The 19,503-nt window shown below is 38.5% G+C and overlaps 1 protein-coding gene across 3 annotated transcripts in view; it reads right to left on the bottom strand.

Moving 5' to 3' along the window:
* Nucleotides 1–19,503, bottom strand: part of LOC108667980 — a 60,242-nt gene that overhangs the window by 20,737 nt on the left and 20,002 nt on the right. Inside the window, exon 1 of one of the 3 annotated variants that reach the window (XM_018155092.2) lies at nucleotides 17,214–18,009. The exons of 1 other annotated variant lie outside the window; for it this stretch is intronic. In XM_018155092.2, coding sequence (XP_018010581.1) covers nucleotides 17,214–17,442 — 229 coding nt within the window. In that variant the 5' untranslated portion in view covers nucleotides 17,443–18,009. Of the gene's footprint in view, nucleotides 1–4,992; nucleotides 5,774–17,213; nucleotides 18,010–19,503 lie in introns of those variants that run through there. One more of the 3 variants, XM_047884526.1, reaches the window with a different exon arrangement.

The following is a 19,503-nucleotide window of genomic DNA, read 5'->3' as shown; positions in this document are numbered from 1 at the left end:
TTATAGTTATAATAATAATGCCCGATGGCCACAGCAATGATGGATGATGGCGGTGATGATGGAGGTGCGAACACCATCAGAGGCATGCCGTGCCCAGGGCTCATTCCGCTCGGCCACGCATTCCTTTGATGTGAGAGATTATTATTCCGCCTGCCTGATCGTCTGGATCATCCCGCCTGCCTGATCGTCTGGATCATCCCGCCTGCCTGATCGTCTGGATCATCCCGCCTGCCTGGCTTTCCGTAGCTCTGCAAAATCTAACACTAGCACAACTCAAGCAAGATCAAGGTAATCAAAGATGCTGATGCAGGCGAAATTATTTCAGTTGCTTTTCGTTCTCCAAAATGGTATCACAGATAACCGGCTAACTACAAGCGTCATCATGCGACTCGACATGAATATGACAATATTTATGTGTCCCAAATTTAAAATTCTGCTGATCAGCAAAAAATAAAGGGAACAAGCAAGAAATATTTCTGAATTCGATTTTGAATGATTTTTGCGAATAGATTCAAGGATTACACTTTCCGTATAAATTGATGAAAGCAATTATATGGAGAGAAACCTGACGATATACACGAGGGTTTACGTAAAGATTTTGCTCTTCATTCCGCACTACAGAAGCCGCGCGTATCGATGAAATATTTACGAGACTTTAATGCTGACGTGACTTGCAAGAATGAGCTTCATGTGCAAGTGAGAGAAAAATTTTACAAGTGTCAGAAACTCAAGAAGAATTTAGTTTCTTTTTGGTAACGGAAGGTAATGAAAATATTAGACATGGATTCTTGATTGTAACGTTCCAACAGATTATTGATATTTCCACGGCATTCCATATTTTATTATACAAAAGCATGTACAAGACACATAGAAGATAGGACTCCCATTTTACTCTCGTTTCATAATATGGTAAAATAATGTTCGTGTTTTAAATTAAATTTACAGCCACCAATTTCAAAATCTATGTTCAATAACAGACATTAGCTTCATAGTCGAGCATAGAGTATTCAAGGCACCAGAGTTTACCGATCCAGTTCATTTCATACACTGAACATTTATGTGGGTATCCGAGCCAGGAGTTAAGTTTCGGAAATAAAAAACATGGCTTCACCACCACCACGCGCATGAGGCGGTGCCACTGCAGCACGCAGCTGGATTAATATTACTGCTGAATTATTACTAACGCTTGTCAACAAGTAAATCTACAAAGTACGCGTAAGCACGGTCGAAATATTTATACTCATTTTATATATTCGTTTATTCGAGCGTCATAATACAGGATAAGAATACACAATACGAACAATTGCCATGAGCACATTTCCCTTGACTTTATAGAGTTATTGCAGTTCAGAAGATATCTACGCAAGGGATATTGGTTCACAAAACTTAGAAGCCCGTACGGTAGTGAACTAAGTGAAGGCTTAATAAATTGAACGCAAGCTGACATCGGGGGCCAGTTGGAACGCTAGCTGACATCGTCTTTCGGCAGACACTCCGTCAAGGCCAAATTTTTGCCATCGATGATCCAAATTGAACAATTCAATCTTTCGAGAGCCACACCAGAGCGACTGTTGATGATGACGTACGTGATCACGGCGCGCCCTTCACTGGCTATATATACCACGTCGCGACGTACCAAGACTAAAAGTCTGGTCTTTCACATTTGGCTAATTTAGCTTTACGATGATCGTTCGAGTGTCACTCGCATAAGAAAAGAAACGAAAGAAAAGAAAATAAAGAATACAAATATCGTTCGTACATAGCAAGGCACGCTTTCGTGCGTGCACTCACGTAGCATTCGTACACGTAATCGTGCGTGCGCGCTCGTAACCATTACGAGAGGCGAGGCCACGAATAGAACGAATTTTTAACGGTTGTTTAATTCAGTTCATTCATACTCACGATGCTCGAGAAAGTATCCATTATGGTTTACAGGATTGATTTTGTTAGGTCATAAAGATTGAGAATACCTTTTATGGATCATTTTAGCCTAATGACAGAGCCCACTATTGTTAATAACAGCAACATACATACGAGTATATATAATCATACGACTGATACTGACTAAATGAAAAAGTATATTTGATGAATGCATATCAAAATAAATTACATCGCACCACAGTGGCGCATAAATATTTGCCCTTGCAAACAGATGTGACACTGCCAGCAGCACTGCACTGTTTGTGACACAGCACTGCTTGCGGTACAGCACTGCATATTGCACTGATATCAGCTGCCATGCAAGCACCACGGCCGGGCATCACGATGCCATCATAGAAATTGAATGATTCCTGCTGCTCGTTTCTCGCCGAAAATTTAAATTCATTTTTTTTATTTCGTTTTCGACCAAAGATGGACATCCACGAGTGGAATCACTGCACATTTGCGAGAAACATAATTGTAAGGGGCGAGGTTAATATTCAGGTTTTGTATGCTATTAATGCAACAAAATGAATGAATTCAATAAATAGTAACAGCTTCATAATTAAGAGGGAGGGTGGCAACTAGTTGATTTAACTTGGCGATTGCATTAATTCTTCGCGATTTGTTAGAAGAACTTTAGCCTACTTCTTTGAAAGAGGTTCTCCCTAAAATAAATAATATAGGTTCTGTTATATAGGTTCTGCAGGTTCTAACGAGTTCCTCAATTGTAACACAAATTTCAATGACAATACTTCATTAATCAAATATCAAGTTTTTGAACGGCTCATAATATGGAATCAATATAGCATGGCGTATTATTCCATTATTGATAGGCAAGGGCGTATTGTTGGAAGCCAATTTCGCATTACTCATTACTAGCAACAACCGTAACACGAAAACGATTTAAAATAAAGATAGATGATTTAGAGCATTATGGATTCAAGTTTGATTTAAATCATTACAATCAAAAGACAATTATATGTTTGATTTACAAGTGTGAGAGACAAAAGGATACAATGAAATGTCCAGCGACGCACAACGAACTCGTCAAAAGTTCGACACTCGCGATTGTCTCCCACGGTCGTGTGAAGAGGTCATAAAACAGACGGGCGCGTTAAGTAAGTGAAAGTTCAAGTCTTAAAAATATTCCAATATTTATAGGACGCAAGCCCATCACGATGAATGAACAGTTAAGGGTCTTATGATGAGCTTGGCCGATAGGAACAAATTTATTATCCATAAAAAAATTTGCTTGGAATGCCTATTGGCGCAGCGAATTTAGGCGAAGAAAATAGTTTCTCACAAATTGCTTTAGTTTACTTATTAATTTATTCATCAAACTAGAAATTGCGATAGTTATGGCAGCTCAATTTGTCATTGGACTGACCGAATTAATGATCGAATTCAATATTTGTTTTTCTGTGACATAAAAGAATAAGTGTAATTAACAGCTGCAAACGGTATGTACGCACTAGCATTTAAAATCAATGGAATGAATCATTAAAATTTTAACGGTCTTCTGCATTCCATTTCTTTCAGTCGTCTTGCTCGACAATTGGGTCGATACGAGACACAAAATTTAATGAGCAAATGTATCGAAAATGTTTTGGCACGCTTATCACGGTACAGCACGGCATATTGCACAGCAATTCTGAGTGTTGTACTCTTAATCGCCTGACCAATCTGAAGCTGCTCTATATCATTAAAGACGTAATATAGTCACAGAGAATTATTGGAGCCACGATGTAGCAGAGTGAAAACCATTTATTTATATGCAGGTATGCTCGTGAATTATTTTCATGAAAATGTGAGAAGATTAAATTACTTTTTTTTTAAATCCGATACAGACGAAGTTGCAAAGTTGTAAGCAAGTTTACATTAAGGTTATTTTAGAGTTGTCAACTTTAGCTCGCTGCAGTTTTAAGCTTGACCAAATTAGATATTAACGCCCAAGTTTCTTAATCGACAAATGTCACTTGCCAATTAAAATTGAATGATATACGAGTTATATGTAAAAAATCTACTAAAAAACAAAATCTTGTAATGTAATGTAAAATCTTGTAATTCAAGTGATAAAAATGAACCAAAATAACTATAAAGGAGGATAAATTCATGAAGGTTTTTGAAGCAATTGAAAAGAAAAATAACGGACAAGTCGAGCCTCGAGGCTGGTGCTGAGAAGTCCAGTGAAAAATATGAATAGACCTTCAAATAATTCAAAACAGATCACAAATTTTGAATTTATAAAAAACGAACACATATGAATTATGAATTTATGAATTTCGATTTTCCGATTATATGCAAATAAATTCGCAAATTGATCATTTCGAGTTCTCGCCAGACCAATTGGAAATAGCTAACTGCGGTCTGTGTTTTCAATTTTAGAGGAAGCATTTCAAAAGAAAGCGAGGCTTCTCACGGTTTTCACGCTAAATGCACCTGAAAAGTAAAAATCACTGCAGATAAAAAACCACCCCCTGCCCTTTTCTACCTATTGTCTTTCTATCCGCTCGATTATTTCAGCGCGCCAGTAAACGGACCTCGAAATTAACAGTAGCCATCACAAAAAATAATTGCAACAAGTCTTGCCCCCATTGATTCGGGGACTTGCTGACAACAGAAAAAGAATTTAAAGAATAAAATAAGAAGTGTCAGTCGGAAAAAGAGGACGAGCGGTGCAGCATCTAACGACATGACTTGAGTAATGACAAAAAGATGGACTTTTAAATGGAACAAAAATGCCGGCCAGAAAAAGAGGTCAGAATCATGCACCAAAGCGTGAGATAGTTTCGAATGCGCGATCAACTTGGTCGCGCGTCCGAATGGCGAAACGCTCAGCGTAGTTGACATTTCTAACAAAAGAAAAGAAACTTAGAGTTTATGGCTATGCAACTTAAAAATAATATATCTTTGATCGAAAACAATGAGACGGTTGATGTGAACTGGTACATATAGTAGCTAGCGTTCCATATCCGTTTCAGAAAGAACACAATAATTGAAGACTTACGTATGATTAATAACATTCATAAACAAAATGCAACCCTACACAAATCATTAACAAAAACTCACCTTCAGGTCCCTTGAGCATATCAATTTCTACGGAATAGTCCCAGCATTCCAAAGAACTCTGCCCGGAATCTGTGTGTGCGAGTTTCCATTCCTTGTGCATGTAGCTTCGTCGAGGCTGTTTGACGTTCCCGGAGCCTGGAAATATCCTAGATCTTGGAGTACTGGAAGCACTATGACTGACACGCTTGGGACTATCACCAGGACTCTCGTAAATGACTGTACCGTTCGGGTAGAGCATTGAACGATAGGTTTTGTTCGGGGAATCGGGCAGAGAGTTGCAGGTGACTACTGGACCTTCGCAGTCAACCGCACCGAGTGGCGAGCTATGCCTTGTGTTCGGAGAAGCGGGCAGAGATTTCGATTTTGCTGCAAATCTTTCGTCCCCGACTGTACCGTCAGAAAGATGATTCTCAACTCTATTTTCACATGGGGATTTTGAAATTATGCAAGCATTGAGACTGGGATTTTCACATCCAGTAGTCCCATTAGAGATCGGAGATGAAAAATGTGCTTTACTTTGAGTTTCGACGAGCGAATTCGGAAGAATCCGGGTATTTTCGGAATGATGAAGAGACTGAGGTGACAAACTTAGTGGCTCCGTTGTGCAGCCCAGGGTCCAATACTGACGAATGGGAGCCCTGGCTAGCGAGTTGAGAGAATCTTGAATTTCGTAGTCGTCGTTGTGGGTTTCCATCGTCGTTCACTAAAATTACGAACAGGAACAATCTCGAAACAAACACAACAATTAATAATTATTTTTTTAACACTTTCGAGAACGTCATTTAATCTGAAAATGATAATGAAAAATATTTGGTATGAGATGACAAGAATTATGTGCCTACTCAATGCTACAATTACATAAAATAAACTAAATAAATCGACAAATCGATCAATTTAGTGCGCACAGCTCCCATTTAAACGCTACACCGTGCGCACTATTGCTACCGATTTAAACGCTACACCGTGCCACATAAAACTCGTGAAAATGTTATTTCGAATAATTGTCTTTCAAATTAACAACGGAAATGGACTAGCAAATATTATCGTAGGTGCGGAAGGGCAATGTTTTGGCCATTAAAAATTGGTATTATGCGGACGTGATGCCAGAAATGGCGGATCGCAACGCGAATTGTACGAATAACGGCGTGACCTTCGTTCGTGTACGCATAACGTAAGGGATACGATGACGTACCCTTACAGTGGCACCGAATACAACAGAATAGCCAACTTCCGGTCGCCTCGATCGTACCTTATACCGAATTCTCAAGTAATTCTCTTAAAGAATCGTAACTAATAAGTCCACAGTGAGTTCAACATTATTTCACGCCGATTATGAGCCAGATGATTCTGGTTCAATTGAGATAATTAGAAATTGATTTAACTCTGCGTGGATATCTATTAATAAAAAGCATAGAAGTCCAAACCAAGCACGGCCGTCAATGCCACAAAGGTCACAACAGCTCTTTTATTGCCTTTCATTCAATAGAAACGATCTATCATATGAACGAAACTGAACCACAACTTTCAACTGCGATCGTTTTATGCATTAACAGCAGCACAGTCATTATGAGGTGATCGCATTTTACAAATCCAAGTTCTGAACAGAATAAGGTTTTATTGATGAGCGGCGAGTTAGATTCAGTGTCTGCTGAGTTTCGACACTTGCGTTGTTGACAATGGACCTAAAATAGCTATGTTTAAACTAAAAAAAACATCAATAACAATTCGATCCTATCACTGTTAGAAAAATTACCGTTAACGGTATTACCGGCGTTTCAGTGACCGATCGGAACGTGAAAAGAAACATCGCGTCGCCGTTTTTATTCTAATTTTACACTAGAAAACCGTAAAACATCTGATAATAACGGAGAAACCGTTTATTTTCACGGGGCGACCGGTCACTAGAACGCCGGTGGGACCGTTTTTTCACCGTTTTTTCTAACAGTGTATTTAAGTAGGTACCTAAATTTAGAGTACTATATATCTTCACCTGTGCACGCCTAGGCTTAAGAATTCTTAAACAATTCAGAGCCAAGGAGTCAACGACTTGCCTGCCATAAGCATGCGTGTATATTTTATTAATATTTTCTCTATTCATTGAATTTTGGGCGGCCAAGCCCAAACCGGCGCAGCGTCTAGACTGGGGGCGACCAAAGGTGTGTGCATATATATTATTCATGTATGCAGCATCTATACTGAGTTGCCATACAAGCCGACTTATTACGAAAGATATATTCCCAGTAATTAAGTCACAATTATTAAGAAAAAAACGGTCAAAAAATATATAATTGTAATTAGATTATTCTAGCGTGACGAAGAAAGCATCTTAGATAGAAATAGATTGCTATTGGTTGGCAAGAATATATATATTTGTGAAACCTTATTATGAAGTGATTTCAGAATGATTATTTTATATTATAAATATATTGCATTTATATGCATATCCTTAATTTATAGAAATTGCAGAAGTTACTAGGGAAAAGTTGCTGAAATGGGGGATAAGGCTCCAGAAATTCTTGAAGACAAAGTCTGGGATGTTGGCAACACAGCAGAGAGGCGAGGGGTCATGGAAGGCCATGAGCATTGTGCACCACCTGCACCACTGGACCGGCAACACCACATGTATACCAGGACCGACTACACCACATGCGCCGGCATACCTGCGCCGGCAACACCACATGTATACCAGGACCGACTACACCACATGTATACCAGGACCGACTACACCACATGTATACCAGGACCGACTACACCACCTGCGTCGGCAACACCACCTGGGTCGGGTTCATCATTTGACTACCTAAGCAAACTACACCATTTGTGCCACTCAGACAAGCTACACCAATACGCTGTGCACCATATTCCTCCATTTTCAAATTTCTAAAATATTCGACAATTCTTGCCCCGTTGCACTCGGCTGTATCAATTTTTTACTTGTAAGCTCTGTAGCGTGAGACCTAAGTTAGCTTACACAAACGTATTCAATCTGCAATCTCCAGGAAAAAAACAAACATTAGTTAGAGAGGGGACATAAGAAACCGAACATCAGTGAAAATTCCTTTAATAATTTGGACTCACAGTTAATTTATTTCACGATGAAGACGCATACAATTTTCGTAGCTTTAAATTTGAGAAAAATTCAGAAAGAAAACCGAGCAGATTGATCTTTTATAGCTACGCAACACCTAAACCAAGTTAGGTGTTCCAGAAGCCGCCAGCGGAACTGCTAGTCTCGGTCCGAGCATCTGGCGCGAGGAGGGAGCATGCGGAACGCAGCGGATTGGAATAGATTCAGAATACAATTAATTTCTGGCCACGAGAGCGTATGAATTTGTTTTTAAAGCAATTGTTCATAATAATTCGAATATATAATGTAAAAAACAACAAGAAGACGCAGGACTGGTACTGGACATGAATTTAAAAATCGTGCTTATCAAATAACAAAACGATTAGAATATTATACAAAAAATGAAAATATCATCTTCACATACGATAATAGTGTTATAGTCAAGTCAATAGTAGTATCGATGAAATATAGAAAATCGATGGTCAATAATCGAATTGAGGCTTAGATATGACAATTGCTATTTGCTAGGTAGCTACTACAATTCTATGCTCCACGACTTACTCATTGAACGAACCTAGAGGCTTGAGTATCAAAAATAAGAGTAGGTACCTTAATAATAAAATAAAGACTACCAATTTCCGGCCAGCTTATCAAACTCATAATAGGTCTATCAACCGTATGGTTAAAATTAGGTGAATAAAGGTGCCAACGAACCTAACTAACCCTCTTAAGGTATTGATAATTCACATAACCTACCACGCCGCTAAGGAGCATTAAATCAATAGAATTACAACAAATTTCGTACAGAAAACTACGCAAGCAGATGAACAAACTCTGATTACAATTCGATATTACACTCGAAGTCGGAAGACACATTTTTCCAAAGTCTATCCTTTATTTGCACACTTTCATAAACAAACTTCGAATTTAGTATGTGAATTTGATATATTTCCATTCCAATAACATGACTGACATAAGATTGTCCACAAAGTTCCATAGATAACAAGGAACGATCACTAGACGTCCAACACCGGTAGCCTTCCAGCCTATTCATCACTGTTCCACACTCAACGACGTCCGCGCACCGACTGCTCAGGCGACCGTCCAAACCCAAGTCGGTCGGACATTCCGCGCGTTTCAAGCGAGCACTGATTGCGATTAAGATCCAGAGTCAAAATGAGAGCACCCAATAATTAAAAGATTTCTTCGGTGGAATAGTAAATAAACTTATATGACAACAAACAATCACGACGCATAATTAAAAGTTACAAATGATACGAACAAACAAGTTGCGAGGCATGCAAATTTTCCGAAATACTTTCAATTCGAAGCCATTGTGATACGGATAATTTCGCATTTAAAATTTCTGGCCACGTGACCGAATGATTTAGTTTTGGAACCGACAATTTTCAAAGTCGTTATTTTAAACGAGAGCTAGAACGAGTGTTTAGGGATGAGTGATGGTTCTCAAATACAATTTTATCAAAATAAATATTGAAATTAATAGAAAAAATGAATCATGTTAAAAATAAGCACCCCAAAATGACCCATTAAGAAAACACAACCTAGTATATCCTTGTTAATAAAACGCACTCCAGTATTAACTTTTTGAGAATAACTTTGTTAATCCTACCTTTCCTATCTTCAAGAACTCATATGGCTAGAAGGCTTATCAAAAAATGCTTTTGAAGCTTTATGAATGTGATCATATTACGGCTCAGTATTCTGACCAAGACGTTTAGCTTATCAAATCGGATTTAATGTTTTGAAACGTATTTTTTACATTGAATTGTAATTCTTAGAAAATTAAATACACATAATTTGTTTCTATTATTCATTCAATTAACTTTGTTAAGAATACATACCTCAAATATTCTTTATATGATCCAAAAATTTGTAAAATCTACATCAGATTTCTCGAAGTATTCAAGATTACCGAAACAGTATCCGCTAAGCAGAATCCTAAACATCAGTGGCTAAACAGTATCCGCTAAACAGAAGCATCGATGAAGTGAAATATGAACTGTGATGTTTTTCGACTTTCGAGTAAGGAATTCTCATCTATAAGGAGCCAAAATCGTAAACAATCGTGAGGGCGATGGAAAAGTCTCTTATCAGTGTTCTTTCTGAAACCTTAGACGCGCTTGCTAGGATAAAATATAAGAACGTCGTACATGCAGTGATGGCCCTACATCTTTGTGCGATGGGATCCTTTTTTTAGCATCGTGTTATTTCTTTAGTGATCGCTTCAACCATAGCACACGAACGGCGCATGTAAATTCAACTAGACCAGAGGATTAGGCAGGTGGCTTCGGCTAAAATTTTACAATATACTTGACCCAAGGGACACTCAGGGAACAAAGGCAGCCAGTCACATGACAGATTTCTTACTCGGCGTGGAGATGAGAGAACAAAACTCAGGTCACATCTCCAGGCTTGAAGGCGAAACTATTCCTATTTCGTGGAACGCTTATTTCCTCCTCCGCCTCCACATAAGCTCAAAGGGTACCAATACTTACTGGACAAAATCAAAATTTAAATAATTTCCTATTTTATAGTATCATTAGGCACTAGCTTGCTAAGATCACAAATAAACCATTTTTTTAAAACAAAGAAAATAACAAGATACTACACCAAAAGGAATTCAATTAATTATATTGAATTTACTTGGTATTAATATCCTTGTAAGCTCATAGTGAATAATTTGAAGACTTTGTACTGAAGTGGTCTCAGTGTAATTTTTTTTTTTGAAGCAATAACACGTTTGAAAAATGGTGGGATACGAAGAGCACTGGCAAAATGTTAATCATAATCAAAGGAGTTTATGCTTACCCGAGAATAGAATTTCTGCTATGAAGTTGACAGTTCGCAAATGGATACCTACACCCTATTTTTCACCAGACCCTACACACATAGATCAGTAAATGTTATAAACCATTGACCATATTTAAATTAATGATGTACCGGCAGCCATTCGTTGATATTAATTAGTTAATTTAAACCCTCCGACTGTATTAAAAAAAATCCAATGAATGGCAATACTTATGTATTATATATTTTCTCAAAAATTCTTATTTTATGGATAAAACTTTCATGTAATAACGACATATAAAGATATGTTTCTCGGCTGTCCAGCAGAACGTCATCACGCTTGTCATGCTGGGATGCGTGAGAGCTACTTGCTATGGGGTATCGTCTCAAAATTCGCTAAGGAATTCTGTACATCGCGAGATTTTTCGTACATGAACTTTTTAAATTCATTAGAGAAAAAAACAAAATATTTATATTCATATTATCATCACTATGACGAAGAATGACAACCACCATTTATGTAATTCGGGTATGACCGGCGGAAGAGGTTCGTGGCTGCCAGAAGAAAGCTCAATGGGTATTTTCTAGAGCACCATGGCTCGTACATAGAAAAGGGGAACTAATTACGCAATATCTACGAGTTGAAAAGTGACCATAATCGTATGAAGAAAATAATATTCATATAAGGCATATAGGAAGCAAATTCTGAGTTTCGTAATAAAAAAAAAAGCCAAAATGAATTAGGAAAATACAATGAAATACAATACAAACTCACGCTCAATACCATAAAATTTTCATCGAACACTACACAAAATACCCAAAAATTACACAAATTTACTGGTAGATCCAGATTATTAGCACTCAACGTTTCAACAGGAGATTTGAAAGCGAAGCTTCCAAATTTTCCTATCAGACAAATTCAGCAACATATTTCGTTTCCAGAGTAAAATTTATACTAAAAAATAGCTCCTTGTGAGAGCAATTATTATTTAAAAATATAGCCATGCATGATATTAAACTAAAAAAGGTGAATCAATCATCCTAGTTGATGTATGTAGACTGTAGAGCTTAATCATTGTGTTTTGAAGCCGAACGACCAGTGGGAGAGTCGGGAGTGTTAGGGTCAAGTTTTAACAGACGAAAAAAAACGTTATAGACCATCATCGAATCATTTTCTTTTCTTCTGCCATTTTCTCCGATTGATGTTTTTCATGGGAGACTTCTTTAAGTATGGCTGAAATTTACAGCGCTTGGCCCTGCCATTACGAAAGGCCAATTTTAGTTCAAAATTTAGTTGTTGATACTAGGAAATGAATGAATGACGGTAAAAATTATCCTGTTGATAGTGGTTGTTTCTTTAATATCCTAGCACAATAAAATAATAGAAACTATGGTTATATTCACTGCCGTTAATGATGAATAAATAAAGTTTCTCGTACAATAATAAGTACGGCTAAATTAGCTTGTTTTAAGTTCCGTCCACATAAATACACTGTACAATGTTGAAGTTCCATCCCCGTAAATATAATGTACAATGTTGAAATAAAGTCCACATGAATCAATGTATGTTGTCGCCAGTCATAAAATCAAACATGATCCACATCACATACCTCAGACCCCCAGGCCTAAAATTAGTAGCATTATTTTTTTATTATTAATTAGATTAGTTTTATGATTTTTGTAACTAGAATAATTACAATCGGAATTAGACTATTATTAATTAGATTAGTTTTATGATTTTTGTAATTAGAATAATTACAATCGGAATTAGACTACCTCCAAGCTACAACGCTAAAAGTTTCCAAATTAAATATATGGTAGAAGTGACCGCAGGGCAAATGCTATGACGTGAAACGGAAAAACTTCATTTCAGATCACATGCTTCAAGCTTATATTATATATAATATGGAAATAAATATAAGTTTCTGGACATATTTATGAACTTTTGTGGATATCTCGCCTCATTTTCTAATTGCTGCATCGCTTGCCTAGCACACGATTAGCAGATTTGCCTTGATGCATATCAATATTTTGATTACTGGCTCATGACTTTTCACATTAAATGCCTTGCTCGTGACAATATGATGTTATTTGTTTTTAGTTGACTGGATCTGTTAACTGACCTGCACAAAGTGAATTCCAAATGACGTAAAATATTAAATTTAAAGGATGATTATGAGCTACGTTGCCAGGAGCTAGAGCAGTGGTTCCCAAACTTTTTCAGGCTGGCGCCCCCTTTGGCTCCCTACTGAACTTCTAGCGCCCCCCACAGACACATATAAAAACATACGCCTCTTTCTTGAAATTTAGTACGCTGCAATTTTAAAAGATAAATGTTAAACACAAATGTGTATTTCACAAATAGAACCCCATTTAGTGAACCAATACGTTTTTAAGCTGTTTCAACTGTTTCAGCACTAGAAACCTAGGACGTCTCGGGCAAATTCACGGCCGGACTCGTGGCCAGTCGCACGACCAATCTCCAAATTCAATTATCAAGTAATATCTCCCAAACTAATGAACGCAGCTCAAGGAAACTTGGAACATATATTCATCAGAACCTTACGTTGATTTTTAGCTCGTAAAAATGTTTAAATTTCACCTTCATTCGTGAGTTACATTGCGATAAAGGCCGAAATTCGCAGTGATCAAAGAATTTCTTCCAAACTACTGAACAGATTTGAACAAAATTTTGAATATACATTCCTAACTGCCAAACGTGGATTTTTTTGGGGCTTTTAAAAATTTTCGATTATACCTTCGTTTGCGATGTTTTTTAATTTCACAGTTATTCTTGATTTCACACTTCCTTATATTCGGCCCGTATCGCCGGATAATTTGTCGCTTAAATTCGCGGCGATCAAGAAATTCCTTTTAAACTACTGAACAGATTTCAACGAAACTTTGTATATAAATAAATACCTAACCCCTGATCAAAGAAATTCCTTCTAAACTACTGAACAGATTTCAACGAAACTTTGTATATAAATGAATACCTAACCTCTCAACGGTGTTGTTTAGCTTGCGACAATTTTTCCATTTTTTTTTTCGTTCGCGGGTTATTCAGATATAGGAGGAACGACCGGCTTGGCGGGTGATTTATCCGTATACGTATAGCCGTATAACTCGCAAACGAAGGCAAAACGAAAAAATTGTAGCAAGCTAAACATCGCCGTTGCTGAGGTTAGGTATTTAAATGCTAAGTTTCGTTCAAATCCATTCAGTAGTTTTGGAAGGAATTTCTTGATTACTGCGAATTTAAGCACGTATTGCTATTTAAATCACGAATGAAGGTGAAATGAAAAAAAAACTCGCGAACAAAGGCACAAGCGAATAAATTTTTAGGAGCTAAACATTAACGTTCGGTAGTTAGGACTGTAAATTCAAAATTTCGCTCGAATCAGCTCAATAGTTTGGAAATACCCGCTACTGTGAATTTCGGCCCGTATTGCCATATAACTATGGCAAAAACAAATGAAGGCAAAATTAATAAAAATTTCACGAACTAAACATTACCGTTAGGTCCTAATGAATACGTGTACAAAGTTTCAACAAGTTAAGTTCATTGGTTTGAGAGATATCACTTGAACATTGAATTGGAAATTGGCCGTGAGACCGGCCGCGAGTCCGGCCGTTAATTTGTCCCAGACGTAAACCAGGAGAGGTTAAAAAAACAGATCTGGGTGAAAAAACCATCGCTGGGAGTCATGATGTGCTGTACGTGTTGTGTACAAATCGTCAAACAAACGTTCTAACTTCTGACTTCGACTTCGGACTACCGCCCCCCTATCGCCCCCCAAACGCCCTCTTCTTCCTTACCGCCCCCCAAAATCTTTCCACCGCCCCTAGGGAGGCGATATCGCCCACTTTGGGAACCACTGAGCTAGAGGATTGCAAATTTATTAGGTTTATTTAACAAAAGCTGATTGAGTACGTGGCATCGACAGTAGCGCCGTATACAGTATACGAGTTCAGACAAGAACTTCTCTGTAATCTGCATTCCACTCCTAAATTACACACAGGAAGAGGTTAGAAATTTGTATTGTGCAAAATTCTAATCTTTAAACACATTTATATTGTTGAAACTTTCGACAGAACCTTATAATTTGTAAACATCATCATCAATGTCATTGTTTGACCTAAGCTTCAAGACACTAATTTGATACTAAAATGTGACTTACTCCACGTGCTTGAATATTGTTTGCAGATCAGCTGAAAAACTTATCATATTTATAGAAACTGTTTAATTTCTACGATAACTTAAACTCACAACCTTCGAAAATTAAATGTTAACGTTCACAGGCAGCTTCAATAGTTCATACATTCGTGAGTGAGACAATTTTATCCGTCGGAAGTTTAAAGTTAAAAAGAAGTGAACGCTATCGTCAAGTTCTTCAATAGAGCCATTAGCCTTTACTTTCACACGCGTGGCTAGCGGGCTGCGGTGTGAACTGTGCAGTGACAAGGCTGAAAATCTTACCGTTAAGCCTACCACAAATACCTTGCCACCACAACCATGTAGCTACCACGACCATCTAGCCACCACAACCATCTAGCCACCACAACCATCTAGTCACCACAACCATTCTAGCCACCACAACCATCTAGCCACCACAACCATCTAGCCACCACAACCATCTAGCCACCACAACCATCTGGCCACCACAACCATCTAGCCACCACAACCATCTAGCCACCACAACCATCTAGCCACCACAACCACTACAACCAATTGGCCACTCATTCACACTAGCGTGCCCAAACAACCCAGACAAGCACATACTAGCATGTCTCAACCACAATAGTCATCACAATCTAGCCAAACTGCCTGCTTATAGCGTGCTACTGCAACCCAGTCACAACTTCACACCATCTTGGTACAACTTTCTTACCACAATCCTGTTACTGTAACAAGATTGTAACATCAATTAATCATCACAAGCTTGTCGCTATACCTGTTCGTCGCAGCTAACGGTAATTTGCTTGTCACTATCACTGGACTCCCACTAACTTGCAGCAGGTTAGCTTTCTTCTAATATTTTCTGGCAACAACCTCATCTCTCTAACTCTCAGAGAACATCAATGATACAGTTAATATGTAGTGAACAGGAGAGTTAGACTTGTAGCGAGCAGGTGCGTTGCACCTGTAGCGAGCAGGTGCGTTGCACCTGTAGCGAGTAGGCATGTTGCACCTGTAGCGAGCAGGAATATTGCACCTGTAACTAGTAGGTTTGTTGCATCTTTAACGAGCAGGCGTGTAGCAGCAGTATGTAGCAGGTGTGTATCTGGAGCATGGATGAGTGTAGCTCTTGCAGCAACCAGTTCCCCAGCCCCCCCAGCATTTGTCTGGCACCTGTTTCTGACAGGCCTTCAGAAGACGCGACAGATCTGCAAGCGACTTTTCTGTATGCGACTTATCTATTATGATTTTATGATGAGTTCGGGACATGTCCCCGGTCACGCTGATGCGCCGCCTATTACCGACAGGTCTTTAAGCGACTTGTCTGTAAGTGTAAGTGACTTGTCTGTAAGAGACATGTCCTAAGCGACTTGTCTGTATGCGACTTGTCTATCACCGACAGGTCTGTAAGCTACTTGCCTGTAAGTGACTTAATTGTCTGTAAGCGGCTTGTCTGTAAAGAGACATATCTGTAAGCGACACGTCCGTAAGTTACTTGTCTGTAAGCGACTTGTCTGTAAGAGACATGTCTGTAAGCGACTTGTCTGTATGCGACTTGTCTATCACCGACAGGTCTGTAAGCGACTTGCCTGTAAGCGACTTGTCTGTATAAGTGTTTTGTCTGTGAGAGACATGACTGTAAGCGACTTGTCTGTATGCTACTTGTCTATCACCTACAGGTCTGTAAGCGACGTAAGCGACTTGTCTGTAAGTGACTTATCTGTAAGTGACTTGTCTGTATGAAACATGTCTGTAAGCGACTTGTCTGCGTGCGACTTGTCTGTGTGAGACGGGTTGGTAAGCGAGTATTCCTCTAACATTTAAGGCCTTCAATTTTAATAAGTCATGATTTCTTCACTGAATATCGCGATTGTAGGTGGTGATCGGACGCTGCTTATCAACTGGTACAAAATATTCTAGACATAGCGATTAATGCAATAAGAAAATACACTCATTTGTTAAAGGATAAACTCACCTTGATACACACACTCGCTTGCAGACACGCATGGCTCGTAAGCGGGTAGATCGAAAGGGTGGGAACAGCCAGAGTTGAAGGATAAAGGATAAAAGGATGCCGGGATAAAAAGTTAGAATGATAAAAGGATGAAGTTTCAAAGAAGTTACAAAGGATAAAAGGATGAATGAGTTAAAGGATAAACCCACCTTGATACACGCACTCATTTTGCAGACACGAGTGGCTTGCTAGCGTGTAGAACGAGGGGGTGGAAATGGCCAGAGGTGTGACGGGGGTCACGGCGGGTGAATTTACTATTTTTCCCCCGTCGCAGCCACTTGGACCTGAGTGAGGTACCCGCATCTGGGCCAGCTGATGGGCCCGTGAACCCGTCGATACAAACTCACGGGTTGGGCTCTGGGTGACCGTTGAGTCCATTTTGGGGGACGGTATAGGAGTTGAATTTCGATCGATTGCGGTGTTGAAAATTAGTACCCGCGGTGAGAAATTGTGCTATTGAGCAGATGATAATGAGCTGAGCAAAAGATAATGAGATGATAAAAAAAAACAATGATATTGTTTAATTATTGTTAAAGCGATCGTTAAGGAGGACGCGCGCGTTCGAAAACTTCTTGTATTCAATACCGAAGTTTAAATTAAATCAAGCTTGGATGAAATCCACTCACACGTCACCTTATATCATAAAGTTGTTCAACAAAACCAGTGGGTTGAATTCGTTGACGATATGAACTTCATAGAAACTTGATCCATATGCACAGAAGTTTATAATAATTTTACATCGAAGGATTAAGAAATGCATTTCTGTGGCACAGCAACATCATTTTCCTGAGGGACACTTAATTGGCACTGAGTTGTATATTTGTACACACTGCATGAAGTCTTGATATCTAACCGAAAAAATAGTTATCAGTTCATACTTCTCACGCTGATCTCATTTATCAGCGCATTATTATCATAATAGGAAACATGTACACAAATTTTGCTTATACCTGCACATAGAAAATAACGGGATTGCGTAAGCAATTAATGCTATGCGTAACTATATACAAGAAAGTAGCAAGTGCAACACACACGAAAATCGGAATCTTCGCTTCTCTGCCACTTCCGATGATGAGAAAATAATGAAATCATCTCCAGATGACTATAATTTAGAAACTATTTATTCTCGCATTGATTCTCGTGCATAGCTTGGTTCTGTTGAACGATTTCAAATGTTCATTCACAGGACGGAAGAGTAAGCTGAGTGCGACAATCTTGAATCAATGATACGAATATCTACGTGATATCAGCAATCTAAATGACGCAGAGAAATTGTGAAGATTTCTATGAATTACGTTTAAGCTTGAAACTCTATCATCTAACATCTACTCATATCTATTCATAAATTCCACCCATAATCCACAGCTATTAGACCAACACAACAAACAAAATTTGACAATTATGCGATAAACCAACAAGAGGCTGGAACCATAACGATGTGCACCATAATATTTGGTATTTAATATAATATTTTGTTAATTATACAACATGTTTTCCTACGTGGCATGGATTGCACAGCGCAAGATGCGGTGGCCTATAATTAATTTGCAAGCATGGACTCGTCTTTTATTCAACTATGTAGCTGCTTGTACGTTGACGAAGAAGTTTATACCCACACTTCACAAGTTGGCTGGACTGTACCTGACTGAACTATAACTAACGACGACTGGATCATGACAACAGTAAGCTGAGATACTCTATCCATGGCACTAAACAACGCCAGAAAAGCTACGGAACGACGCACAGTAGGACATTTCTCTACAGTACAGTAGCCTGCGGTCCGCTAAAACGTATTACCAACAACAGCCGGAAAAGTGCCGTGGCGAATCAACAGCTCTGGGCCTCGCTGCGCTGACCGCAAGTTTTCTCTACAGGCAGCAGCTCCAACATGACAACTCTCATAGCGTAAATTATACGAACGCCGTAAATTTGCTCTAAACTATGTAATTTGCTGGAATTATTCCAATAAGCAAACACAGACGTAAAATTGGATTTACCATGGTGGGGCAATTTACCTAAGTTTGATAATGCATTTCGATTTCTATGCTTGCCAATTTTTGCTATCCTCTTCAGTTTAGCAAAGATAGTTAATTAAAAATATATTACACATTTCGGTATTTATGAAAATATTTAATTTGCTCTAATTATATGGAGAGTCAACATCTATTATATGGAGAGTCTAATTATATGGAGATTGGTTCTAGTCACTGCACCAAGGTTGCAAACTGATAAGAAATGATAGCAGTAGGTTGATAAGTTATACCTAACTAAGGCAAGACGTGATATTTACTCTGCGATGAAGAATAAAGAGCAAATACGACAGTGAGTCATGTTACGACTGTGAACTTATAGTGACTATATTATAAAAAGATCCTATTGGTGAGGGGTGGAAATTCTCCGTAATAGTTCTCGGCATTTTAAACCACAAAGTATTTCTAA

This window comes from Hyalella azteca, unplaced genomic scaffold (genome assembly GCF_000764305.2).
Source record: "Hyalella azteca isolate HAZT.00-mixed unplaced genomic scaffold, Hazt_2.0.2 contig1933, whole genome shotgun sequence".
NCBI classification, from domain to species: Eukaryota; Metazoa; Arthropoda; class Malacostraca; order Amphipoda; family Hyalellidae; genus Hyalella; species Hyalella azteca.
This window is presented reverse-complemented; position numbering and strand designations above follow the sequence as displayed.